The 27,422-nt window shown below is 38.6% G+C and overlaps 1 protein-coding gene across 1 annotated transcript in view; it reads left to right on the top strand.

Annotated features, from left to right (window-relative positions):
• Positions 1 to 27,210, top strand: part of LOC122652013 ((-)-germacrene D synthase-like) — a 28,626-nt gene extending 1,416 nt beyond the window's left edge. Inside the window, exons 4-9 of the mRNA XM_043845636.1 lie at positions 23 to 241; positions 329 to 470; positions 1,116 to 1,367; positions 2,299 to 2,582; positions 21,584 to 21,598; positions 27,199 to 27,210. Coding sequence (XP_043701571.1) covers positions 23 to 241; positions 329 to 470; positions 1,116 to 1,367; positions 2,299 to 2,582; positions 21,584 to 21,598; position 27,199 — 913 coding nt within the window. The 3' untranslated portion in view covers positions 27,200 to 27,210. The remainder of the gene's footprint in view (positions 1 to 22; positions 242 to 328; positions 471 to 1,115; positions 1,368 to 2,298; positions 2,583 to 21,583; positions 21,599 to 27,198) is intronic.
• Positions 27,211 to 27,422: the final 212 nt, after the last annotated feature.

The following is a 27,422-nucleotide window of genomic DNA, read 5'->3' as shown; positions in this document are numbered from 1 at the left end:
ATACCCTGTTAATTAATTGCAGATGGTGGAAAGAATTGAAATTTGCAACTAAGCTCCCTTATGCGAGAGACCGACTGGTGGAATGCTATTTTTGGATAGTGGGGGTGTATTTTGAGCCACATTATTCTCTTGCTAGAATGATTTTAACCAAAGTTATAGCCTTGACTTCAATCATAGATGATACCTACGATGTTTATGGCACATTGGAAGAACTCAAGCTCTTCACAGATGCAATTGAGAGGTTTGATACATGCACAACTATGTATTTATTAGTTATCTCTGTGTGTGTGCGCGCTTCATACTTTGAATGGAATGCTCAATTTTTCAGGTGGGACATAATAAGCGGCATGGATCAACTTCCCGAATACATGAAAGTGCTTTATTCTACACTCCTAGATGTTTATAATGAAATTGAGGAAAACCTGAGAAAGGAAGGGCAATCTTATCGACTCAATTATGCAATAGAAGCAGTACGTTATCTGCTCATATTGTGTTTTTATTTTTCATTCCCGAAGATAGGATTGTATAATCCTGACGATAAAATTGTGTTCTATGATTAGAAAATCCAGAATATATATGGATCTTACCCACACCCCCAGCTACAACTTGGGTAGTTTTTCAATACCCAAACTTGTTTTAGGTAATTTTGCTAGACTAAAGATTGTGTGGGTAATTTTCTAAACTGAAACTTAATTTTGAGCAATCTTGTAATTTTACCAAATTTTTATTGAAATCAAAATAGAAATTAAGGGCTCATGTTTTCTGTGCCGCAACACAGTCTGTGCCCAGACACATGAGCCTGCCATTCAGGGGGCAGGGTGGTCATCTCGCCCACCCCTACATGTCTAGGCGCAGCCTGCGCCCCCGGCACAGAGAACATTTGGTCAGAAATTAATTAAACCTAATTGGGTCAATGGAACATACAAAATTATATAGAATCCACCACTACTCCTAATCGATGATAGTAGATCTTTATTAATTTAGATCTAAAAATTTGAAAACCAATAGTATAATTTAATTAACTCATTTATTTCACAGAATAATCTTGTAACTTTGAAATGTTAAAAAAAAATCCTAAAATCATTGTTTGTTTTTTTGGTTTAATTTTACTCCAGATGAAGACACAGGTCAGAGCGTACTTTATAGAAGCCAAATGGTTTAATGAAGGATTCATTCCGACGTTTGAAGAGTATATGGGAATTGCATTAACCTCCTGTGGCTATTATATGCTTACAGTCACATCCTTCCTTGGCATGGGAAATATTATTGAGACAAAGGAGGCATTAGACTGGGCAATTGATGATCCTAAACTTGTTAGGGCTTCATCATTAATAAATCGGCTTATGGATGATATCGTGTCCCACAAGGTAATTAACATATATGATATTGTGTCTCCCAAGGCATTAGACTTATCTTTTTGGCTACAGGACATATGCTTTCTTCTATAACGATGGAACCGGAACTATTTAGTATTCGGACTGGCCTTGACCATGCTTCAAGTTTGGGGTTGAAGATAAAAGAAGTGTGGTGCTCAAAACAACAGATCACTGATCTTCTTCCATCTCCAACTTTATCTCCTTGACCTTGGCATTTGATTAAGGACTTGTTATATATAAATAGTATAGCTCAAAATATCTCCTTTAGCGTAAAGGGAGACCTTTTGTGTGTACATATTGCACTCAATTTGGCCAGATATGGTCAACGTAAAAACTCTGTTTATATGCCTATTAGTTAAAATTAACATATATGTTAGCACACACTGCATTAAGGGTGTTAAATGGTTCGGTTCGCTTCGGTTCAGCATGCTTGGGGGTAGAAACTTAAACGGTTTCCAAAATGAAACCTAAACTGAACTGTTTACTAAACAGTGTTATTAGGTTTTTTTTTTGTACTTTTTTATCCAAACTGTTTTTTTCCTTTTAATCTTTTATTGAAATTGATATAAACTTACAGTGAATTGAATTGTTTATTGTTAGATATTTTCTTTTAATAATTGTAAGGTTATAGTTGTTTATTGTTTATTCTAACTATAAATGACTTACTATATATATGTTAATCTATTTTAAACAGTTTATTGTCAGCTTAAAAAGTTTGATTTTGGTTTAATCTGTTTAACTAAACGGTCCCAATTTTAAAACTAAAATCAAACCATTTATAAAATGGTTTTGCAGTTTCGATTTAAATGGATCAGTTCAGTTGCGGTAAACGGTTTTGATTTAGTTTAACTCCCTTACACTGCATTCATGGTGCATAATAAATACATAGCTAACACTGAATTTTAATATATATTATCTGAAGATGGAGCAAGAGAGAGGACATGTTTGTTCGAGTATTGAATGCTACATGAAGCAACACGGTGTGACCGAGCAAGATGCATGTGATGAATTTAACAAAAGAATAGAAAATGCATGGAAAGATATAAATGAAGGTTGCATCAAACCGACTGTTGTTCCAATGCCATTTCTCATACGAGCTGTCAATCTTGCTCGTATGATGGACGTCATATATAAGCATGAAGATGGATATGTTAATGCCTCAAAAGTGCTGAAAGAGTATATCACCTTGTTGTTCATTGATCCAATGTATATGTAAACGGCAAATGCTGATGAGCCCCATTATGATCAATTTAGATAGAATTGTAATGTTTGTCAGTTCCTCACCTCCACCACCTATTTCTCCTCCGACAACCATTCATACCATATATGCCAAACGGTTGGTATATAGTCAGTCTTGTCGATAGACATCAACCATTGGCTCATCACAAGCGCACAAAATATAATTGTAACAGTAAGTGCTTCCCAAGTACGGGGAAAAGTAACTACCAAAAATTATTTTGCCTGACAACTGATGATGAACCATTAGGAATTTCGAATAGATCAGTGTACGTTCAACACATTATAGTGTCTGAATTAATATTTCCATCCAATTTTCATGGGGGAAATATACAATACGACAATCCTAGAACCGAATGTCCAAATCTGTCCATAATTGTGAATAGGAAATGGATAAGTCTCTGAGTCTTAGATGAACTGATATATAAATCAAACCATGTTTCAGTTCATGCAGTAACACCCAAACAAATATACTGATGCAAGACATGTATTCACTGTGGAAAATCACAACATACCCAAGATATTGAAAGATGAAACAAAAAAAAAAAAAGAAGAAGGAAGGAATTGCTCATCATAGCTCAAAAACCCACTCAACCAGTCTCTGCATGAAAAGATTAAATTAGTTAATCAAATGACTAAAGATTTTTATGCTTAATCAATTAAACTATATAAGCATAAATCTCATTTCATATACTTATTTCTATTTATTACCTTCGGAATCCAAAATCCTAGCAAAAACTAAACCTACTAATTTATTATGCACAAAAACTATTATCTGAGTTGAATTTTTTTTTTTTTTTTTAAATCTATCAATTTGGTATTTATCGACAAAGAAAAAAGAGAAAAAAGTTTAACTAAGTGTTTTGTCAGTTAATTTCATATTAAAGAAACTACACATGAAAAGATAGTCCCATTAGAGGCTGATGAACCACCTCTTGAGCTGGGACACTCAACTTTCTAGTTGGTTGGAACTTGGAAGGGGGTTGTTTGTGTGAGGGGGAGAAAGGGAATTTCATCGTTTTCTTGGTCCCAAAATCATAAAACATAAATTCTGAATAAGGGAACAAAAACACTTACATCATCTGCCCCAGTAACAACCAAAACCTGCAGGTCTTTGACTGCTTTCAGCAAAAGATTTCAAGTAGAACAAGAACCAGCATGAATGGTTTTGACTTGATTCCAACCATTTTATTTTGAATTTATTAGAATTGGGGGTGAGAGAGACTTACAGATGAGAGTCGCTAGTGCAATCGACTGGGAAGAACGGAGACACAGAATATCAAGTGGGTAGAGGGCTCAATACCCCATAGATGTAGACTCATCCGCCGCCGCTGCATTCAACTGGAACGAAGACGGAGAAGAGGAAGCTAGGGGGCAGTGGCTCAATACCATTAAATGCTAAAGAAACCATCGCTGCAATCGACTGAGAACAGAGACAGAGAAAAGATAACCTTTGATGTAATTAACTCGCCGGCCACCGCTGCAGTGGACTGGGAACGAAGAAGAAGGTTCCGTCTACCCACGGAAGAATCTGAATTTAAGCTGACGAAGTCAAAGGATTAAGTTTAAAGCTCACAGTATTTGATATATTCAGGGAAGAGACAGAGCTAGAAGATGGGGAAATAAGAAAAGTAAATAACAAGAAAACTTTCTCCTAACTCTAGATACAATCATAAGCACGTTAGTGATTGATTCTTTGCTTACCCGGGTCACTGTGTCTAGAGAAATGTAGGGAGAAGAAGGAACAAATTAAGAAAAGGGTAAAAAACAGGGACTGTACATGTACAATTAATCATCCTTAAGGCTCTGATCTTCCCTTGCGGAAGGTTAGATGCTGACAGGCTTTGAGGGCTTTAGATCGTGAATGAAATTAGAAGATGAGAATGAGAGAGAAGATACTGTTGGGTTTTGGGTTTTGGGTTTTGGGTTTCATTAATGCACAATGATTATTAGGCCCATAATAATAAAAGACACCCACTTTAGGTTTTAAGTCAAAGGTATTTCTGACCTAACACATTGTGAGAGTATATTAGGGTTAGCTGAATATTATATATATTCAACCCAGTGTCCCCACAGCCATCACTTGATTATTATTATTTTCCTGTTTACGGGAGTTCCAAGAGAAAGGTTGTGGAAGAGCTTGGGAACGGTTTTTAGAGTTCGTGGATCGACTGCAGCTATCAGACAAAAAGGTATGTGGTTTATTTTTATTTGTTCATTGTGTTCCTCAATCCATATGGGATCTATTCATGTGATTGATTAGAAATACTAACTAGTGGCATCAGAGTCAACCCATATGGATCTGGAATCAATTTTCTTGTATAAAACCTTTTTTTTTTTTTGGGCTTTGAATCGACTTTGTACAGTCACTGCCGATGGTACGTACAAAGGAACCAAACTCCATTTTCTTGTCCTACTTGTTTGACGGGTAAAAACGGTGGGAAACTTGTGATGATGGATCCTACATGTGAGCTGGATTGAGAAAAAAATGAAAGGAAATAATAGAATTTGCATTTTGTGGTGGGGTGAGATTTAATGGGAGAAAGAGACGGATTTTGAAATCCCTGGGCTTGACAAAAATGTTGTTATCATCTCCTCACAATTATTTAACAAAAAAATCTCCAGACGATTACTTGGGCCCACCGTGAAAATTATGGTTATTATTTCATCAGGATTTGGTGGGTGTAGCACGTTTCTCAATGAAAATTGTGTCTGTACACTTTTTTCCTCGAGAATGGATCATCTGCACGTACCACCAAGTGAAGGTACATGTGAGAGTCAATCACATTTTAATTTTGTTTTCATAAATACCGTTTCTCCCTTTGTAAATGGCAAAAATAGGATAAGTAGTTGGCTCTCACTTGTACATTCATCTGCTGGTACGTATAGAGGAACCAAACTCCTTTTTCTTGTCCTACTTATTTGACGGATAAAAACGGTGGGAAACTTATGAGGATGGATCCTACATGTGAGCTGGATTGAGAAAAAAATGAAAGGGGAAATAATAGAATTTGCATTTTGTGGTAGGGCGAGATTTAATGGGAGAAAGAGACAAAATGAACATGAGATGAGATTCCATGGGAAAGAAAGGAAATAGGAAGAAGAGAGAGATAACTCAAAAATAGTTTTTTGGTAAATAGTGCCAAAATCCTTTCACCAAAAAAATAATTGTGCCAAAGTGCTACCAATATTTGGTAGGATTTTGAAAATGAATTGGGTGGAAAAAAGGAGTTCAGATATGCTACCCACATGGGGACCGATGGGGACAGATCTGAACCCTCCATGGGGGTGTGGGACCCATGCCCCATGGAGGGGTCAGATCTGTCCCCACCCGTCCCCATGTGGGTAGCTGATCTGGATTCGAAAAAAAGAGGGGTGCCACCTCACGAGACTAGAATAAATGTATTTAATAAACTTATTTGGAAGTTTCTCACCCCATCTAACCAAATAGTCACATGTGATAGTTTGTGAGAAACAAATACAAGTTTTCCACCCTTTTTTTTCCTTTATCACTTTTCTCCGTCAAACAAATTGGACTTAAGTACAAAATTGGAATTAGGATCACATCCTTGTATGAAAACATACGAGAATGGGTGTGAGCGACCCAGATGGCAGCTATCTTGTGGACCCACTCATGATGGATGCCATCGTACGAGAACCTGAATTAATAAAATTCTCATATGATGGGTGGTGGACACATGGATTAGGAAAACCCCCAACTCACCTTCCTTCTCCCATTCATTATCTCTAAGCTCCCCACTCACTTTCTCATCCTCCTTTTTTTTTTTTTTTTTTAGGGTAAATTACACATCATTCCTTGGTTTTCAAATGAAACTCAGATCACTCCCCGGTTTTTGAAAAAACTCAATTCACCTCTTCTACAGTAATGATGTTAGTCTGCTGTTAGTTATTGGAGTGAAAGAACTATTTTACCTTTGTACTAAAACATTATAATTAAATTTACAATTGTAGACACCACATTTTGACACCTTGGAAGTATGTCTTGGCAATGTTGGTTAAGGACGTAACTCGTGTGGTGACTGAATGGCAAGAATTATCAAATTACCCCTATCCCACTTTTTGTAACCAAACTGTCCCAAATAGAGCTTAAACCCTTAACATAGCCGTATTTAAACATTTTAAGTTCACATTTGAAGTTTCACCCAAATCCAACACCTTTCATGAAAATGACCGTTTTGCCCCTGACACGGTTCTCGGTATCTGGACCACCCGATTTAGTCCGAAATACTTTGAATGAACTCATTTGGTCATATTAAGTTTTCACATAAAGTTTCGGCCAAATCGGGTAATTTTTGTGAAAATGACCGTTTTGCCCCTGGCACGGTTCTCGGTATCTGGATCACCCGACTTAGTCCGAAATACTTTGGATGACCTCATTTGGTCATATTAAGTTTTCACGTAAAGTTTCGGCCAAATCGGGTAACTTTTATGAAAATGACCGTTTTGCCCTTGATATGGTTCTTGGTACCCGAGCCACCCGATGTGACCTGAAATCATTTGGATAACTTTATTTGGTCATATTGTGCTTACACGTAAAATTTCATGTAATTTTGGTATCATTTGGACCTTGATCGGTGTGAAACACCATTAATGTGCTTTCCTCGATATCCGTACCATTTTTAGACAAAATCCGACCATATCTGTCACACGGATGAAAATTATGGGTTGAGACCTTCGCGGCAATATGTGGCGCGTCAAAATCGGCCACAAGGATTGGAAGATATCAATATTTGAATGTGGGCCTTTAAAATAGAATCTTTAAGAAAGAGAGAAAAATAAAAAATAAAAAAACATTTTGACCGACCCGAGTCAGACGGGACTGACCCGAACCGAGTCAACCCAGTCTGACCCGGCCCAGCTGGACTGTCGGCAGGGGACAAGCCCCCACCATTTAGGCTGAGCCACACATGGCCCATCACCCATGCCCACCTGCCCAGCAGGCCTAGGCACACGCATGCCCAGGCTGCACAGCAAGCCTAGGCACACGCAAGCCCAGGCTGCTCAGCAAGCCTGGCCACATGCAAGCCAGCCCATAGCCATTAAGGCCCCAAGGGTCTTTGAGACCTTTCCTCGAACAGATTTTCTCCTATAAATAGAAGGCCATTTGGAGGGTCTAGGGACAGAGGAAAATTAGTGAAAGATTTCCTTCACGTAGTCCTTGTCCCCTCTTTCCATCCATGGTTTTTTTATCCATAGGTTATACTCCATTACCGATATAAAATTCCGTAAATACCCCTTCTTCATCACTCTTGCCATTCGGAGCAACCACACTTGGAGCGGCTTTTGGAGGTTTCCGGCGATACTTACGGTCAAAAAAAGGTTACTCAAGCTGAGCCCAGGCACTTCCACGCTTCAAGGGTATTTTTACATATTTTTTACTTATTTCTAAGTATTTGTTTTGATTTTCTTTACAACAAAGGTTGTTTTTCAGTTATAAAAATGTTCAAAATAATTCAAGAGTGATAAAAATATGAAATTTTCAGGGATGATGCTTGTCACCATGTTTGACATTCACTAATTTTATCAAGCTCCAAATCATTTTTTTTGTGATATTTTTGCCCCTGTAAAGGATTTCGGATTATGTAAAATCTGAACATGTGGGTGGGTATTTGGACAAAAGTGTTATGACCATGTTAAAGATCATGTTTTGATTAGTGGGAATGGACTCTGGTTTGATCCAATTCGGATCTGTGGTGGGGATTTTGTATTTTTCTTTGTTTTTCATTCTTTTTAGCATTTCAGAAAATATTAAAAATAATATAAATGCATAAAAATTCACAAAAAATTATTGAATGCATATTTCATCATGCTTGATTTTATGGAATCATTATCCACTGACATGCATGTTTGATAGTTTTTATATACGTTTCCCACCTCATTTAGGAGTATAAATGTCATTTTTCTAATTATAATGAAAAATTCTGAAAAAATAGAAAAAAATGTTTTTATGCATGACATGCCGTTTTAGAATGGTTTAGGATGTTTTCATATGCATACGTGACCATCATGCTTGATAGATATGCATACAAAGTCATTTGCGCCCTCTAGGGGCATTTTGGTAATTTATCAAATGTGGGCCTAGGCTATCATTATGGAAATATCATTTGGTGTGTTCAGTCATTTTAGGATGTTTAACATCACTTTCGATTCCTACAATGATTCTGAGTGTCTTTTGACACTTTTACCATTTTGCCCTTAGGGGCATTTTGGTCATTTTGTGACCAAACCTTGTTTAGGACCCCGGAAAGGCTCCTGCTACTTTTACCGCATGTTTTAACATTTAATAAACATGTTTTAAGCATAAGTCAGCATTTTCATGAATTATCATGCATTTTCCTCATGTTCGCCATAACAGGGGAATTTTGGTAATTTTTTACCACCCCACATTTCCTTGCCATTTCATGTGCTCTTTGATGAGCACATTTATGTGTGAAATTTTAGGGCATAAATTATACATTTTACCACATTGGACAGAGTTACTCGGTGCTTTCTTGTGCTTTTTAGGGTTTAGGTGAATTCTTGTGAAAATGAAGGAGATGATGCTAAGGAGATGTTTTTAAGCTTTTTAGAAGTGTAAATGGATACATAGCCCATCGAGTCAGCTTTGCAATGGTTCAAACGGCACTTAATTCCGAGTTGAAACGAAGAAGTTACGGCCGTTTCCGTAACGAAGCACGAAAATGGTCTATAGGGGTTTATTTATAATTATTGACACTCGACCGGGGACAAAGTGAAGCGAAAGTTCAATTCCAGGGGTCTTAACGTAATTATTAGAAATTATATTTCCTGTACCCGAAAGATTCCATTTGGAGGGCTCTGGACAGTCCAACTTCAACTTGAGATATCTTGGGCTCCCAAACTCCAAATTGGACGAAATTTGGGTCTATTTTGGGTGATTTTTCGCAAGGAACACAATGGTGAGGCCTATATAAGTACCCCATGCTCCACGTTTTCTGAAGGATAAAATGGGTATTTTATTTATTCTTGAAGGAATCCTAGTCATCACCCTTACTCTCTCTCTCCTCCAACTTCTCAAGGGCATTTCTGGAATTCTACTTGGGATAGATTTATTTTGAAAGATATTTTCTCATCTATGGAAGGTTGAAAAATCAAAGATGCTTTGATTTTATTGCTTGGAGAAGATATTTACAAAGAAAATGAAGCACAAGTTAGAATTAGAAATTTACTTTTCTAAAAATAGCAGGTCTATGTAAACAATCTTCTCTTCTTCTTCTTTCTATTTTTTTCTTTTTTCTTAGGATTCAAGGCATTGTAAAAGAGGAAGGAGAAGAGAATATTCTCTTTTCTTAGGGAATATTTCTCCTACACTTCCCTCTTCTCTCTTCTCCTCTCTTCCCCCTATAAATACCCCTTGCCCTTTGGGTTGTAGTAAGTAGTTTTTTAGTTCAGTTTTTTAGTTCAGTTTTTAGTTCAATTTTAATTCAGTTTTTTTAGTGTAATTTTTACTTCATTCACTTAGTGAAATTTTCTCTTCTTTTCCTATTTTTGGCTTAAGTTCTTAGTTTTGATTTCAAGTTCTTAATTTTGATTTCATAAGTCTAGTTTAATGGTTGTAATAGTTTTAGTTTAAAGCTTCCTAGTCTAAGTTCCTATGTTGATGACAAGACATGAAGATTTAGAAGAGGAAGCCATGATGAGTTTATTTAAGTATTCAAGCACATCAAGGTATCTCATTCTTTAAACCCTTAATCTCATTCTCCCTCTCCTCTATCTCTCTCTAACTTCTTCTTCTTCTCCCTCTATTTCTTTTATTTTTTTTTATAGGGTTGTGGTTTGTGGATGCACTTTTATTCCCTTATTCCTTTTTATGTGGTTATTATGTGTGGCTGTATTTTTATTCCTTTCAATTTGCGTTAGTCTGATAGGTTAGATGCTCATGTGTTAGGACGCCAATTTAATCCCTTAATTTTGTTAGATGCTTATGAGTTAGGATGCATTAATTTTCATTAGTTTAATTAGTTTAATTTAACACTTTAATTTGGTTCACTTTGCATTACTTTTAAGTTAATTAAATAGAGTGGCGTATATCTCCTCGTGTTCGACCCGTAGCTACGATTGACCCGTACGCTTGCGGTATTATTTTAACTAAAACCAAGTTTTTGGCGCCGTTGCCGGGGAGATTATTGTCCATTTTATTTATCTGATTTTTTAGTAGTTCGAAGTGTGTTAGTTTATTATTCTCTTCTTTTTTTTTGAAAAAAAAAAAAAATCAGTTTTTGAAAACCTCTTCTTGTTTCTCTTCTGTTTCAAATAGTGTGCGCCCAATCTAAAGTCCTTCATATGCTTCAACCCTCCATCTTTTGGTGTCCCTCATAGGATTAAGTTACCTATGACGCTACATCTTGACTTGGTTGGGTGGATTGACATGTGACTTATCTTTGGAGGTGACCACTCTTGATAACAGGAAAGCGACATAGTGAGAGTGTTGGAAACATAAACGTATAGTAGACCTCCATTCTACATCAGAATCCATATTGGAGTCTCACGTAGGTGGCTATAGAAGACTATACGGGTTCCCTTGCTGTCAACCTATATGGCATCCTTACAGCTTTTGAACCATTGTTTCGATTTTTGAGGGATAGATGCACTATCTACCTTGGGCTCCCTCATGTTTTTTTAGTGAATTTTTTTTTCTAGTCTTGTATTTATTTATTTATTTATTTTTCTAAGGGAGACCTCAATTTGGGATAGGTGGTTAGTTTAGAATTATGGGAGATACACTTCCATATAAGACTTTGGGGGAAAGATGGACCTATGCTAAGGCAACCATGATTTTGGAGGAAATGTTTAAACAGGTTAGGAAAGCCAAAAGTAATGAGATAGAGAACAATTTTGCACCACCCCAGTATAATTTTGCTCCCCAACCTAACTATGGGCTTTCAAAAAATTTTGATTGGTCACATCCCCAGACAATCCATGTTATGGAAGGATGCCCTAATCTTTATGGGGGTAGCTATGGTGATGAGAATGCGAGTCCTCAATTTCAATATAATTCTTTTGGCACTTACAATCAGGGGTGGAATGATTATCCCGATTTCTTGTGGGATCAATGGAATAACCAAGCTGGACCACCCAATTTCCAATATCCTGGTCAGTTTGGTCCTCCAATGCCCAACCCTCCATTAAATCTCAATGGGCCACCTCTCCTTAAACCATATCACCAACCCCTTGAGTTTCAAAACATGGGTGAGGAGGCCAGACTGAATGAGCTTGAGAAATACATAGACCTTCTCACAACAAGCCAAAATACCATGGAGAAGCAACTCTCTCAATTGATAACCATGGTACAAGAGGAGGAAACGGGTACATTACCTAGTCAGCCTGAACCGCCCCATCCCCAATTTAATGATATTGAAAGTCCACCACCCCAATTTGAGGTTAATGAGAGTCATTCCCAACAAGCTGCTTTTCATGATGATTTATTTGTTGAGATTGAGTCTCATCAGGATATTAGTGAAGCGAGATTTGATGAGCTACCTGGGGAAGTCCAACTTTTTTCTGAAATTTTTGATTTTAGTGAGCCTAGTGTTTTTATTGATTTAGAATCAGATTTCCATGATAATATAGAAACCAAGGAAATTCGATCTCCCCCTCTCTCTTTGGAAAACTTAGATAATTGTCATTTTGAGGATTTCATTGTCTCACATGTTGATTTGTCCAAACCTCCTAGGTTTGACGATTTTATTGAGGAGGACAATGTCAGTCATAATGTCTTTCAAGCATATTTCCATGATCCTTATTTGGCAAACCAAGTTATGCAAAGAACATTTAGTTGTCTTGCTAGGATTGATTTGAGTAAACCTCCAATTTTTGATGATTATTTAGATGAGGTTATTCATAATCCCTTTTATGCTTATTGTGATCCGTTTTTGATTGGTTTTTCAAAGAATTATTGGTGTTCTACATTGCAAACGGGAGAGGAGGGACGGATTTATGGCCTGAATTTTAATGCCTTCATTTTCCACTGTCCCATGAGGATAGATTTTTCTATTGGATATTTCTCAGTTGTTCTTAACTTTCATATTATTTCTCGCTTTACTAAAATTCATGGTCGAGTGTTTTCTGGGTCTGAAGCTATTTCTCCATTTACTGGCCATGGATTGAGATTTCTATTGCTGCTCCTAACACTTTTTGTAGCGCTCATGACTCTTCATGATCCTCTTTGTTGATTATATCTTGTAAGCCCCTTCATCTCCTCCCATGTCCTTATTTTTTATTTTTTATTTTTTCTTTTATGCATGCATTGAGGACACTACATGAATTAAGTGTGGGGGGGATGTTGGGCTTAATTGGTGAATTTTGATTGTAGCAATAGTTTGGTTTTATGCATATGTCTCTTTGATTGCAAAACGAGAGAGAAAGGGAATTAGGTGTCCTAGCATGCGAAATAATAGAAAATCTCTTTTCAAGGACGGTAATTGGTTTGTATCCGGTGAGAGGGATTGAATTGGAAAATATAAGCGTTATTTCATTTGATGGCTAAATTCCTCTCTGTGTTTTATGGACCCTTTGATCTTTTGGCTAGTAGTTGAGACCAATTTGTTTGTGGCAAGGCAAGACATGAAAGTGGAAGTGAATGAAAAAAAGAAAAAGAAAAAAAACAAGGAACAAAAAAGAAAGTGGAATTCCTTGGGACTAGACAGGGCACTGTGCCTCATGAAGCAGAGTGACTTGATCGAAATTCCTTGGAAGGAAACTCAAAAAAAAAACTCTTGCATCAATGTCTCAATGTCTTATGGATATATGCAAAAGCGAAGCTACCAAGTATTTGGGTGTCGTGTATGCTCCACCATGTCATTCAGAGAACGATGGTGGAGTAGAAATAGAGTTTGTGGTTGAGAAAGAAAAAAACTTTTGCCTTAATGCCTGGAAAAAAAAAAAAAGTATGGTCAACAATACTCAATGCCTAAGTCTTTGGTTCCATCGATGCTATGGGGGGTTTACTTGAAGGTGAGTAGTGTTCAAAAACATATGAGGAGATCCCTTGAACTTGATGCATGCTTATTATTTGAATTGATGTGGGGTGATAAAATTCAAGTGTGGGGGAACCTTTGGCTCCTTGATCTTTAGTTGAACACTTTTTGGGATTATGTGCACTGTCCTACTTATGCTATGATTAAAATTTGCAGTATTCATTTACAATTGAATTTTGGGTGTATATTCACTGCAAACACCCATGAGACAAAACTCATCCACTAGGGGTAACCTAGGGGTTTAAAGGCTTGTTGCACATGCTAAGTGCAACCGTGATTCCTACGAAAGTGAGTTAGGATTTTTGCATTCTAGGTTAGTTTTTCTTTTGTTTACTTGAGGACAAGTAACGTTCAAGTGTGGGGGAATCTGATGAGCACATTTATGTGTGAAATTTTAGGGCATAAATTATACATTTTACCACATTGGACAGAGTTACTCGGTGCTTTCTTGTGCTTTTCAGGGTTTAGGTGAATTCTTGTGAAAATGAAGGAGATGATGCTAAGGAGATGTTTTTAAGATTTTTAGAAGTGTAAATGGATACATAGCCCATCGAGTCAGCTTCGCAATGGTTCAAACGGCACTTAATTCCGAGTTGAAACGAAGAAGTTACGGCCGTTTCCGTAACGAAGCACGAAAATGGTCTATAGGGGTTTATTTGTAATTATTGACACTCGACCGGGGACAAAGTGAAGCGAAAGTTCAATTCCAGGGGTCTTAACGTAATTATTAGAAATTATATTTCCTGTACCCGAAAGATTCCATTTGGAGGGCTCTGGACAGTCCAACTTCAACTTGAGATATCTTGGGCTCCCAAACTCCAAATTGGACGAAATTTGGGTCTATTTTGGGTGATTTTTCGCAAGGAACACAATGGTGAGGCCTATATAAGTACCCCATGCTCCACGTTTTCTGAAGGATAAAATGGGTATTTTATTTATTCTTGAAGGAATCCTAGTCATCACCCTTACTCTCTCTCTCCTCCAACTTCTCAAGGGCATTTCTGGAATTCTACTTGGGATAGATTTATTTTGAAAGATATTTTCTCATCTATGGAAGGTTGAAAAATCAAAGATGCTTTGATTTTATTGCTTGGAGAAGATATTTACAAAGAAAATGAAGCACAAGTTAGAATTAGAAATTTACTTTTCTAAAAATAGCAGGTCTATGTAAACAATCTTCTCTTCTTCTTTTTTTTTTTTTTTTTCTTAGGATTCAAGGCATTGTAAAAGAGGAAGGAGAAGAGAATATTCTCTTTCTTAGGGAATATTTCTCCTACACTTCCCTCTTCTCTCTTCTCCTCTCTTCCCCCTATAAATACCCCTTGCCCTTTGGGTTGTAGTAAGTAGTTTTTTAGTTCAGTTTTTTAGTTCAGTTTTTAGTTCAATTTTAATTCAGTTTTTTTAGTGTAATTTTTACTTCATTCACTTAGTGAAATTTTCTCTTCTTTTCCTATTTTTGGCTTAAGTTCTTAGTTTTGATTTCAAGTTCTTAATTTTGATTTCATAAGTCTAGTTTAATGGTTGTAATAGTTTTAGTTTAAAGCTTCCTAGTCTAAGTTCCTATGTTGATGACAAGACATGAAGATTTAGAAGAGGAAGCCATGATGAGTTTATTTAAGTATTCAAGCACATCAAGGTATCTCATTCTTTAAACCCTTAATCTCATTCTCCCTCTCCTCTATCTCTCTCTAACTTCTTCTTCTTCTCCCTCTATTTCTTTTATTTTTTTTTATAGGGTTGTGGTTTGTGGATGCACTTTTATTCCCTTATTCCTTTTTATGTGGTTATTATGTGTGGCTGTATTTTTATTCCTTTCAATTTGCGTTAGTCTGATAGGTTAGATGCTCATGTGTTAGGACGCCAATTTAATCCCTTAATTTTGTTAGATGCTTATGAGTTAGGATGCATTAATTTTCATTAGTTTAATTAGTTTAATTTAACACTTTAATTTGGTTCACTTTGCATTACTTTTAAGTTAATTAAATAGAGTGGCGTATATCTCCTCGTGTTCGACCCGTAGCTACGATTGACCCGTACGCTTGCGGTATTATTTTAACTCAAACACTCTTGATGATCCAAATGCATGATGTTAATGTTATTTAATCATGTTTTGCTTATTTACAGCATTTAAATATGATTTCATGCCTTTGTACATATTTTGGCCCTTTAGTGGCATTTTCGTAATTTTGGCTATTTTGGCCTATAAGCTATTTTGGTTATCAATATAATTGTCCTTCTCCATGATATAATTAAACTTGGTTTTCTTTTTTACAGTCAACCATGTTTTTGACCATAGAGTTAGGCTTTCTAATTTAGGTAAAATCCATTAATTAGCTTAATTAGGATGCATAATGTACATAATCACCAAACTTAGGAGTAGTAATTAGGATTAAAACATTAATCTTAATTAGCCTAATTAGGTTCATAAATTTCAATCAAGTTAATAAAAAAATCTTCAAAAAAAAATTAGTTTAATTAGGTGCATAATATGTATAACACAACAGTACACAACAGAGTTTGGTCTAGGAAGACCAGCCGTCGGCCGGGCGGTTGCTGGGTGCCTAACACCTTCCAAGCCCTTAACTTGACACCTACCCAAAGATCTGGGGCAGACCATCCATTGAGTCATTGGAGTTAAATTAGTGCCCCTCCTGCGAAGGAGGGGCACCATTCATGGGTCCTAGACCCTAAATCTAGGTGGCGACTCCCATTTTCCATTTTCTTTCTTTCCCCCCGAGTGGACGCTCAACGACCCTCCGTCCGCTGCACCTACAGTGGCGACTCCGCTGGGGATTGTCAGACTTCTGGTTTGACCACACTTTGTTGTATACTTGTTGTGTTGTACATAATTGTTTGTATATATTGTGATTGTACTAATTGCATGGTGCATCGTGCTCGAAGTGAAGTCAAATGACGAGGGTACTCCCTGTTGTGCCTCTACCCCCGGGGAGGTGGGGCACATCATACTAAGTACTCTGAGGTCGAATGATAGCCACTTCCTGCATCACATTCGTGCACACACTCACTGCATGGAATCACTCAACCTCATGGTTAGTCATTGGAACCCATGTGTAGTCATGGGTAATCCGCGGCGAAGCCATAACCCTTGATATCGTACCTTTGGTATATCAAAGGAACCACGTACCCTCGACTCGCTTCGTACATACGAGCGATAGGTATATCGGTTCTGTCAAGGGTGACATTTTCTGTCTTATAGCCTACCCTATGCATGCATCATATATTGAACATAGACCCAATGCGTAAGAGCGCCACAATTAACTATACTTTGTCTACGGTCCATTCCGGAATTCCTTTGTAGCCAATCCTACTAGTTTCAGTCTCCCATCTATTGACAGATGAATAAGGATTTGACTTTAACATTAGGGCGCAAGTGTTTATAATTACATTAGTGTTGGTTTTTACGTCCACACCACAAGATTGGAACTATAGGGTGATGCCTACTCCTCGATAATCAATCCAATGTGGCGTAGATCTCAACCTGGTAAAGGTTCCACATTTGCTGTCTCAGTGTTAGGGGAAGATCCGAATTTATCCACCACCAAGTTTTGGGTGACTGTCTCAAGGTAGTATTGCCTGCATGGAAATTCTTGTTTAGACCACCTTGATTGATTTATCATGAGGGAGTTCACCCAATTTGAGTGCACTTTTCTCCAATATGCCTTTAAGTTGGTGGCACTCTCTTTTGGACTAACTTTTGTGTGTTCAAATCTCGTTGTGGATGCTTACTGTCTATAGTCATGTTCAGAAAGGAGAGTCTATCTGTTACCATCTCATCACTTCGTCTTTTTTCAAGGCACTATTTCAAATCTAGGGGGAGGGTCTCACTGAAATTCCACTCTTTCAACCTTTCCCACTCATTCGAGGTACCATTTCTCGTGAAAGAGAGCCCTGGGTTAGGGATTCCACTACCGGTAGACTTGTCAAAGTTCCTTCTTTGCCTCCATCAAGTGTCGCATCAGAGAGTGCCAAAAGTTCCAACTGTTCAAGCAGAATGAGTGAGCATGGTGATCCCTCGTCCAGTTGGGAGAGGATGGAGAATAGATTAATGGTCAAATTGGAATAGATGATGGTCAACATGATGGCCACTATGAGGATACAAGAGAATCCTGAGCATACACCAAATGCTCCTATACAATTAGACCCTCTTTATCCTCCTGGATTCTCCCCGTATCGGTCTACTCCTCCAACCTTGGCAGTTGATGACGAGGACCAAGTTGTAATCGATTCCACTTCTACCCGACGAACACATCGGAGTCAACAAGATAAGACTTGGGAGGATAAGTTTTATCAGCTAGAGCGCACAATCCGAAATCTGAAAGGAGTTGAAGATCAAATCATTGACACTGATGGATTATGCTTTTTCGCCAATGCTATACTCCTTGATAAGTTCAAGTGAAAATCTGATAAGTTTGATGGTAGAGGAGATCCTCGTACCCACTTGAGGTCTTTCATTGGCCAGCTGAAGTCCCGAGGTTTCACAGATGAACAGTTGGGGCAAGCTTTTCAGTTTTCATTGACCGGTACTGCTCATCGTTGGTTAATGGCTCTAGATCCATCTTCAATCCATACTTGGAAAGATATGATGAAGGCTTTCTCCCACCAGTATTCCTACAATACTGAGGTGGAATTAACTCGACGAGAGTTAGAGACAACAAGGCTACTTTCTGACGAAGGGTTTAATAGCTACCTGAAAAGGTTTCGTGACAAAGCAGCTCCGATGTGGGATCGACCCAGTGAGCGAGAGCAGGTCAGCATACTTATGAAGGGGTTACGACATCCATACCGCACATACATATTCGGGCAAGGCATCACCACTTTTGATAGCTTGATCGTTGCTGGCTAGCAAGTTGAAGATGCAATCAATGATGAAAATCTCCCACAAGGTAGCAGATATCAAACAGGTTCGCCAAAAGGATAGCAATAGCTCGAGACCCCCTCAGCCAGGAATTCCAGGAGTTAATATAATGGCAGTTGTCGCTCCCCCGTCTCCAGCCTCATCCCTAAGGCCATCACCACGCACAATGGGGCAAAACATTACTCGTCCTCCCTGTCATCCTAGAAGGCAATTTACGAATCTGGGAATGCTGTTGGGGACACTCTTTAGCGGTTTGCTCGAAATCGATTTGATTGAGAAGGCGGAACCCATACCTCTTTTGGATCCAAAACCAAAGTGGTGTGACCCAGACTTATTTTGCCATTACCATGATCAGAAGGGTCATGCAACCGACAATTGTACCAATCTCCAACATGCAGTGCAAGACTTGTTGGATGCGAAGAAGTTTGAACTCCGTCCCAAGCAGGATAAGTAATTCTCTTAAGCAGCAATGTCAGGCCCAACAAGGGCGTTTGAAGGTTTTGGACAACATTAGCTTTTTGACACAGAAGTTGCTGGAGATGGAGGAAACAGTTTCTCACCACACATCTATTGATCCACCCTACTATGGGTGTCTTTATCAATTGAAGTTTCCTAGATGATTCTGTTCATCCCATGGGGTTGCTTTCCTTACCTGAATGTTTTGGCCATGTCTGGGCCTAAGTTCGTTAGTGTTGTAGGCAGTCGTGTTGTTGTTCTTTCTTTTTCTCTATGTTTTCCACCTATGAAAGATGTTACCTTTCCTTCTTGGTGTTGTGTCAGTCCTAGTGAGTTTGTGTCTGATGTTACCTTTTTAGCTTTCAATAAAATAGCTTCTCTTGAGTATATTGTTTATTCTTCCCCTATTTCCTATCTTTTAATGATGAATCTTGCGACGACCCGTTGCCTAGCTTTCCTGAATAAAAAACGAAAAAAAAAACTCATCAACCATTCATTGTCCATTTTGGGTGTCAAAATATTGATAATAAAAGATCTTGAGCTTTCCATACATCTGATCCCCTTCCAATGAGAGTGGAGCTTAGAAGGGATTTCACCGCATTGAACCTATTAAGGGAGGCCATCTTCGGCCACTTGTTTTCCCAAAGAATCCAGAAACATTTGAATCCGCTAGTTCCCCTGTTGTGCCTTGGCATTTTTTTTGAATGCTCATCTCAGCTTACCTACAACCCATTATCCAAATACCCTCCTACTTGTAGCATGTCCCCATATCTTCTAGGGTCGGAGCAGGAGAAATCTCTGTGTTGAAACCTAATGTCACAAAGGCAATGAGGCCCCCAGGAATGAGAAAAGAAAAGATTTTCAAAACCCAAGCCGGTGCAATCTCAAAAAAAAAAAAGAAGACAGAATCAAAGATCAATGAGATGCATCGGTTCAAGTGACGTTGGGAAAGATCTTGCAAGTAACCATGGGGCAAAAGTTCCCAATCTTCTCAATTAAGCCTTTGAGGCAAAATTGCTAATCTATTCAACAAATCACAGGGTTAGAAACTTCTTGATTAAACCTGTGGGGCCAGAAATGCTAAGTTTTTAGTTAACTTGTTGGAGCCAAAATTATCAAATTCTAGTTAGACCCTAAGGGCATATTTGAGCTATTACCATCTTTTGCAACCAAGTCCAAAGCTCCATTACAACCTGCTAAGTCCTCCTAGGCTAGATATGGTGAAGTTTTCTTCGACAGCTTCGAGCTCACCCGACTATGATGGAACTTAATTATCAAGGCTTTGACACCAACACATTAACCGGCACGAACTACGTTTGACCTGATTCCTGACTTGGGATACGTAGGCAGCTTTCAAGCTCGGTCATACCATCCATCACATATTTCCATTAAACCTCATTTTTAACCATCATCAGGCATGAACTACGTTCGACCTGATTCCCAGCTTGGGATACGTAGGCAACTTTCAAGCTCGGTCACACCACCCATTACATCTTTCCATTAAACCTGTTTTTTTTAACCATCATCAAGCATGAACTACGTCCAACCTGATTCCCCACTTGGGATACGTAGGCAGCTTTCAAGCTCTGTCATACCAAACTTCATTACCCATCATTTTAGGGCTTCATAAGAATTTCCTTACCAACTCTCATGTTTTAAGGGAACGACAGATTTGTCGTTATTTTCATCATCTAATCCTCTCACAAACTCAGTTGAGCTCTTTCCACCACTCACTTCATTAGCGAAATTCCCAAAGAGTTTTATCCACCTCTAAAGTCGACGGGTTTGCTCTTGCAATCGCACCATCCTTTTTCCTTCAAACCACTGATTTCTTTCTGATTGTGCGATTTCTCTCACGAGCTCACCATTCCTGTTAGTCTCTCCGTCCATGGTAGACCCATCAGACTTCTTTGTAGTGTCTTACAAAAGTATATCATGTAGTTATTTTAGGCTTGAGTGGGTTCAGACATGACGTGTTGTCTTTTGATGATAACAACTTGAACAGATCACCCTTGAATACCATCAATAGCAGAAGGAGAGTATTAAAAAAAATAAAAAAATAAAAAAATCATTGCATGTTGTGGTGGGGAATTGACCGGGGCAACTGGTAGCCCTTGTAGTAGAAGACATCAGATGAGATTACCATTGGTGATAGCTAGAGAACCAAGTACTGCATGTTTTGGACAAATGGTTGTGGCAGAGTAATGCGGATGACTCACACATGTCTCCCTACTTCAATTGTTGGTTCAATCTAAATCAAGGGACTCCAAATAAAATCATGTTTTTACACCCCATAGAGGAATTGATGAAAAAATTGGCATATTTCATAGCAAAACTGGGGAGTTGGAATTTTTTTGAATTTATGTTGAGTGGGTCGGAGGCAGTTTGATCTGGGGTAATACTCATGGATCGGTTTCCTTCTTGTTTCTCCAATCCTCGTTCCCTGGTGACGGATTACACTCTCCTGCATGAACATGTTGTTAGACCGTGTCTGTAAATTAATTATTAATTGTGGTCATTTACCCTAATCTGCATCTATTTCATGCCTACATGTTGATTGCATTTGTGTTTATTCCATGTTTAATTTAATAGTTTTGCATGTTGATTGCATTTGTATATATTCCATGCTTGCATCTGTACTTATTCCCAATTTAATTTAACTTAGCATGATGTTTAAAGAGTCCAATTTACATGTGAATTATGTTTACACCTGTATCTTGACCCAATAGAGTATCAATCCATCTCTTGACCCAGTAGAGTGTCACACATCTTTTGACCCAGTAGTGCGTCAACCCATGTCTTGACCCGGTAGAGCGTCAATTCATTCGTGACCCGGTAGTGCGTTGATCCATCTCTTGACCCGGTAGTGCGTCGATCCATCTCTTGACCCGGTAGTGCGTCAACCCATCTTTTGACCCAGTAGTGCGTCAACCCATGTCTGGACCCTGTAGTGTGTCAACCCACGTATTGACCTGGTAGAGCGTCAATTCATTAATGACCCGATAGTGCGTCAATCCATCTCTTGATCCGGTAGAGAGTCAATCTGCTTCCCTAACCCGTTAGGGGGTCAACCCTATATTGACCCGATAGAGTGTCAATCTGTTTTCATGACCTAGTAGAGTGTCAACCAATAGGTGCCAGTAGTGTATCAACCAATGGGTGACGCGTTAGAGTGGCAGCCTTATAGACTCGACCCATTGGAGCGTCGTGGTCCTCTTCCTTAGATGGAAGGAGAATGCAAGTGATTAGAGTTCATCGATTCCTGCCCAATTTTCATCTTCCACATGATTTGTAGGCCGCGTTAGGCCAAGTTCTAACAGTACAGGTGATTGTGGTTTGGAGGCTTCATCCCCCAGTTGTTAATTAACAAGGCGAAGGAACTGTAAGATTCCACTTCCATCAGGTTCAAAGCTGTACACCGCTGCCAAGATGGATAATCCACACATTTGTTGAGAAATCCTCAGGTTCAAAGCTATACACCGCTGCCAACATGGACTATCCGCACCTCGTTGAGAAATCCTCAGGTTCAAAGCTATACACCGCTGCCAACATGGACTATTCGCACCTCTGTTGAGAAATCCTCAGGTTCAAAGCTGTACACCGCTGCCAACATGGACTATCTACACCCTTGTTGAGAAATCCTCAGGTTCAAAGCTATACGCCGCTGCCAACATGGACTATCCGCACCTCTGTTGAGAAATCCTCAGGTTCAAAGTTGTACACCGCTGCCAAAATGGATAATCCACACATTTGTTGAGAAATCCTCAGGTTCAAAGCTATACACCGCTGCCAACATGGACTATCCGCACCCTTGTTGAGAAATCCTTAGGTTCAAAGCTATACACCGCTGCCAACATGGACTATCCGCACCCTTGTTGAGAAATCCTCAGGTTCAAAGCTGTACACTGCTGCCAACATGGACTATCTACACCCTTGTTGAGAAATCCACAGGTTCAAAGCGGTACACTGCTGCCAACATGGACTATCCGCACCTCACTGAGAAATCCTCAGGTTCAAAGCTGTGCACCGCTGCCAGCATGGACTATTTGCACCTCTATTGAGAAATCCTCAGGTTCAAAGCTGTACATCGCTGCCAATATGGACTATTTTCACCCCCAGATCCTTTTGTTCAACATCACGCGGCTACCCCCGGATCATTTGGTTCAAAGTCATACGACTACCCATAGATCCTTTGGTTTAAAGCCATGAGGTTGCAAAATAAAAAAAAAATTAAAAAATAAAAGTAGCATTTTATCTTGAACTTTCATAGCGAGGTATTAAACCCTCAGGGTATTTAGTCCCAGAACGACGAGGCAGTTAACCCTCTGGGTATTTAGTCCCAAAATAACGAGGTATTAAACCCTCAGGATATTTAGTCCCTAAGCTACGAGGTATTTAACCCTCTGGGTATTTAGTCCCAAAACAACGAGGTATTTAACCCTCCGGGTATTTAGTCCCAGGATAACAAAGTTTTTAGCCCGCAAGGGTTTTGGTGCAGTTGATTGCAGTTTGGAACTTTCGTACTCATTTTTATTGGCGTAAGAACTGTAAGATTCCACTTCATCATGCATTATCCTTTCAGAGATTCAGGTAAGTATTTGACCTCCTTCCTTTAAATTAAGCAAGATTTGCCGGACGTTTAGAATAGTTAAGGGATTTATCGGGTTTTCAATCGGGTAACCGCCTATTTGGGTTATTGGATATCTCATATTGTTGATCTTTAACGACTTCTTTTCCAATCTACCTTGCTTATTTTTCTCTTTTTGAAATTCTTAGAATTTGTTTGTCGAGGGGGCTTTCGGTTTCCGGATTTTCATTTTAACGCCTGCATCCTTGAGCAAGGTGCAGGTTGTATTTTCGCTCCCCTGTGACAAAATGCAGAATCATTCATTTGACTTTCGTCCACTGCGTGCCCTCAGTCAAATGGGGGGCATTCTGTAGACACCACATTTTGACACCTTGGAAGTATGTCTTGGCAATGATGGTTAAGGACGTAACTCGTGTGGTGACTGAATGGTAAGAATTACCAAATTACCCCTACCCCACTTTTTGTAACCAAACTGTCCCAAATAGAGCCTAAACCCTTAACATAGCCGTATTTAACCATTTTAAGTTCACATTTGAAGTTTCACCCAAATCCAACACCTTTCATGAAAATGACTGTTTTGCCCGTGGCACGGTTCTCGGTATCTGGACCACCCGATTTAGTCCAAAATACTTTGGATGACCTCATTTGATCATATTAAGTTTTCACGTAAAGTTTCGGCCAAATCGGGTAACTTTTATGAAAATGACCGTTTTACCCATGACACGGTTCTCGGTATCTGGACCACCCGATTTAGTCCGAAATACTTTGGATGACCTCATTTGATCATATTAAGTTTTCACGTAAAGTTTCGGCCAAATCGGGTAACTTTTGTGAAAATGACCGTTTTACCCCTGGCACGGTTCTAGGTATCTGGATCACCCGACTTAGTCCGAACTACTTTGGATGACCTCATTTGGTCATATTAAGTTTTCACGTAAAGTTTCGGCCAAATTGGGTAACTTTTATGAAAATGACCATTTTGCCCCTGGTATGGTTCTTGGTACCCGAGCCACCCGATGTGACCTGAAATCATTTGGATAACTTTATTTGGTCATATTGTGCTTACACATAAACTTTCATGTAATTTTGGTATCATTTGGACCTTGATCGGTGTGAAACACCATTTATGTGCTTTCCTCGATATCCGTACCATTTTTAGGCAAAATCCGACCATATCTGTCACACGGATGAAAAGTATGGGTTGAGACCTTCGCGGCAATATGTGGCACGTCAAAATCGGCCACAAGGATTGGAAGATATCAATATTTGAATGTGGGCCTTTAAAATGGAATCTTTAAGAAAGAGAGAAAAATAAAAAATAAAAAAACATTTTGACCGACCCGAGTCAGACGGGACTGACCCGAACCGAGTCTACCCAGTCTGACCTGGCCCAGCTGGACTGTCGGCAGGGGACAAGCCCCCACCATTTAGGCTGAGCCACACATGGCCCATCACCCATGCCCACCGGCCCAGCAGGCCTTGGCACACGCATGCCCAGGCTGCACAGCAAGCCTAGGCACACGCAAGCCCAGGTTGCTCAGCAAGCCTGGCCACACGCAAGCCAGCCCATAGCCATTAAGGCCCTAAGGGTCTTTGAGACCTTTCCTCGAACAGATTTTCTCCTATAAATAGGAGGCCATTTGGAGGGTCTAGGAACAGAGGAAAATTAGTGAAAAATTACCATCACGTAGTTCTTGTTCCCCTCTTTCCATCCATAATTTTTTTATCCATCGATTATACTCTATTACTGATATAAAATTCCGTAAATACCCCTTCTTCACCACTCTTGCCATTCGGAGCAACCACACTTGGAGCTGCTTTTGGAGGTTTCCGGCGATACTTATGGTCAAAAAAAGGTTACTCAAGCTGATCCCAGGGACTTCCACGCTTCAAGGGTATTTTTACATATTTTTTACTTATTTCTAAGTATTTGTTTTGATTTTCTTTACAACAAAGGTTGTTTTTCAGTTATAAAAATATTAAAAATAATTCAAGAGTGATAAAAATATGAAATTTTCAGGGATGATTCTTGTCACCATGTTTGACATTCAATAATTTTCTCAGGCTCCAAATCATTTTTTTTGTGATATTTTTTCCCCTGTAAAGGATTTCGGATTATGTAAAATCTGAACATGTGAGTGGGTATTTGGACAAAAGTGTTATGACCATGTTAAAGATCATGTTTTGATTAGTGGGAATGGGCTCTGGTTTGATCCAATTCGGATCTGTGATGGGGATTTTGTATTTTTCTTTGTTTTCCATTCTTTTTAGCATTTCAGAAAATATTAAAAATAATATAAATGCATAAAAATTCACAAAAAATTATGGAATGCATATTTCATCATGCTTGATTTTATGGAATCATTATCCACTGACATGCATGTTTGATAGTTTTTATATACGTTTCCCACCTCATTTAGGGGTATAAATGTCATTTTTCTAATTATAATGAAAAATTCTGAAAAAATAGAAAAAAATGTTTTTATGCATGACATGCCATTTTAGAATGGTTTAGGATGTTTTCATATGCATACGTGACCATCACGCTTGATAGATATGCATACAAAGTCATTTGCGCCCTCTAGGGGCATTTTGGTAATTTACCAAACGTGGGCCTAGGCCATCATTATGGAAATATCATTTGGTGTGTTCAATCATTTTAGGATGTTTAACATCACTTTCGATGCCTACAATGATTCTGAGTGTCTTTTGACACTTTTGCCATTTTGCCCTTAGGGGCATTTTGGTCATTTTGTGACCAAACCTTGTTTAGGATCCCGAAAAGGCTCCTGCTACTTTTTTCGCATGTTTTAACATTTAATAAACATGTTTTAAGCATAAGTCAGCATTTTCATGAATTATCATGCATTTTCTACATGTTCGCCATAACAGGGGCATTTTGGTAATTTTTACCACCCCACATTTCCTTGCCATTTCATGTGCTCTTGATGATCCAAATGCATGATGTTAATGTTATTTAATCATGTTTTTCTTATTTACAGCATTTAAATATGATTTCATGCCTTTGTACATATTTTGGCCCTTTAGTGGCATTTTCGTAATTTTAGCTATTTTGGCCTATAAGCTGTTTTGCTTATCAATATAATTGTCCTTCTCCAAGATATAATTAAACTTGGTTTTCTTTTTTACAGTCAACCATGTTTTTGACCATAGAGTTAGGCTTTCAAATTTAGGTAAAATCCATTAATTTGCTTAATTAGGATGCATAATGTACATAATCACCAAACTTAGGAGTAGTAATTAGGATTAAAACATTGATCTTAATTAGCCTAATTAGGTTCATAAATTTCAATCAAGTTAATAAAAAAATCTTCAAAAAAAAATTAGTTTAATTAGGTGCATAATATGTATAACACAACAGTACACAACAGAGTTTGGTCTAGGAAGACCGGTCGTCGGCCGGGCGGTTGCTGGGTGCCTAACACCTTTCCAGCCCGTAACTTGACACCTACCCAGAGATCTGGGGCAGACCATCCATTGAGTCATTGGAGTTAAATTAGCACCCCTCCTGCGAAGGAGGGGCACCATTCATTGGTCCTAGACCCTAAATCTAGGTGGCGACTCCCATTTTCCATTTTCTTTCTTTCCCCCCGGGTGCACGCTCAGCGACCCTCCGTCCGCTGTACCTACAACAATACTACCCTTCATATATCTTCAACATTGGTCAAGGGTAGTTTAGGAATTTAAATGTATTTAACTGGCTGACATCATCACTTAACAACATACAACTAACGGTAGGGATTAATTTGTCATTTTGGGACTAAACCAGGGTGATTTGAGTTTTTTCAAAAACCAGGGGGTGATGTGTAATTTACCATTTTTTTTTTTATCATCATTCTTTGCGTGACATTTTT

This window comes from Telopea speciosissima, chromosome 2 (genome assembly GCF_018873765.1).
Source record: "Telopea speciosissima isolate NSW1024214 ecotype Mountain lineage chromosome 2, Tspe_v1, whole genome shotgun sequence".
Lineage (NCBI taxonomy): Eukaryota > Viridiplantae > Streptophyta > Magnoliopsida > Proteales > Proteaceae > Telopea > Telopea speciosissima.
This window is presented reverse-complemented; position numbering and strand designations above follow the sequence as displayed.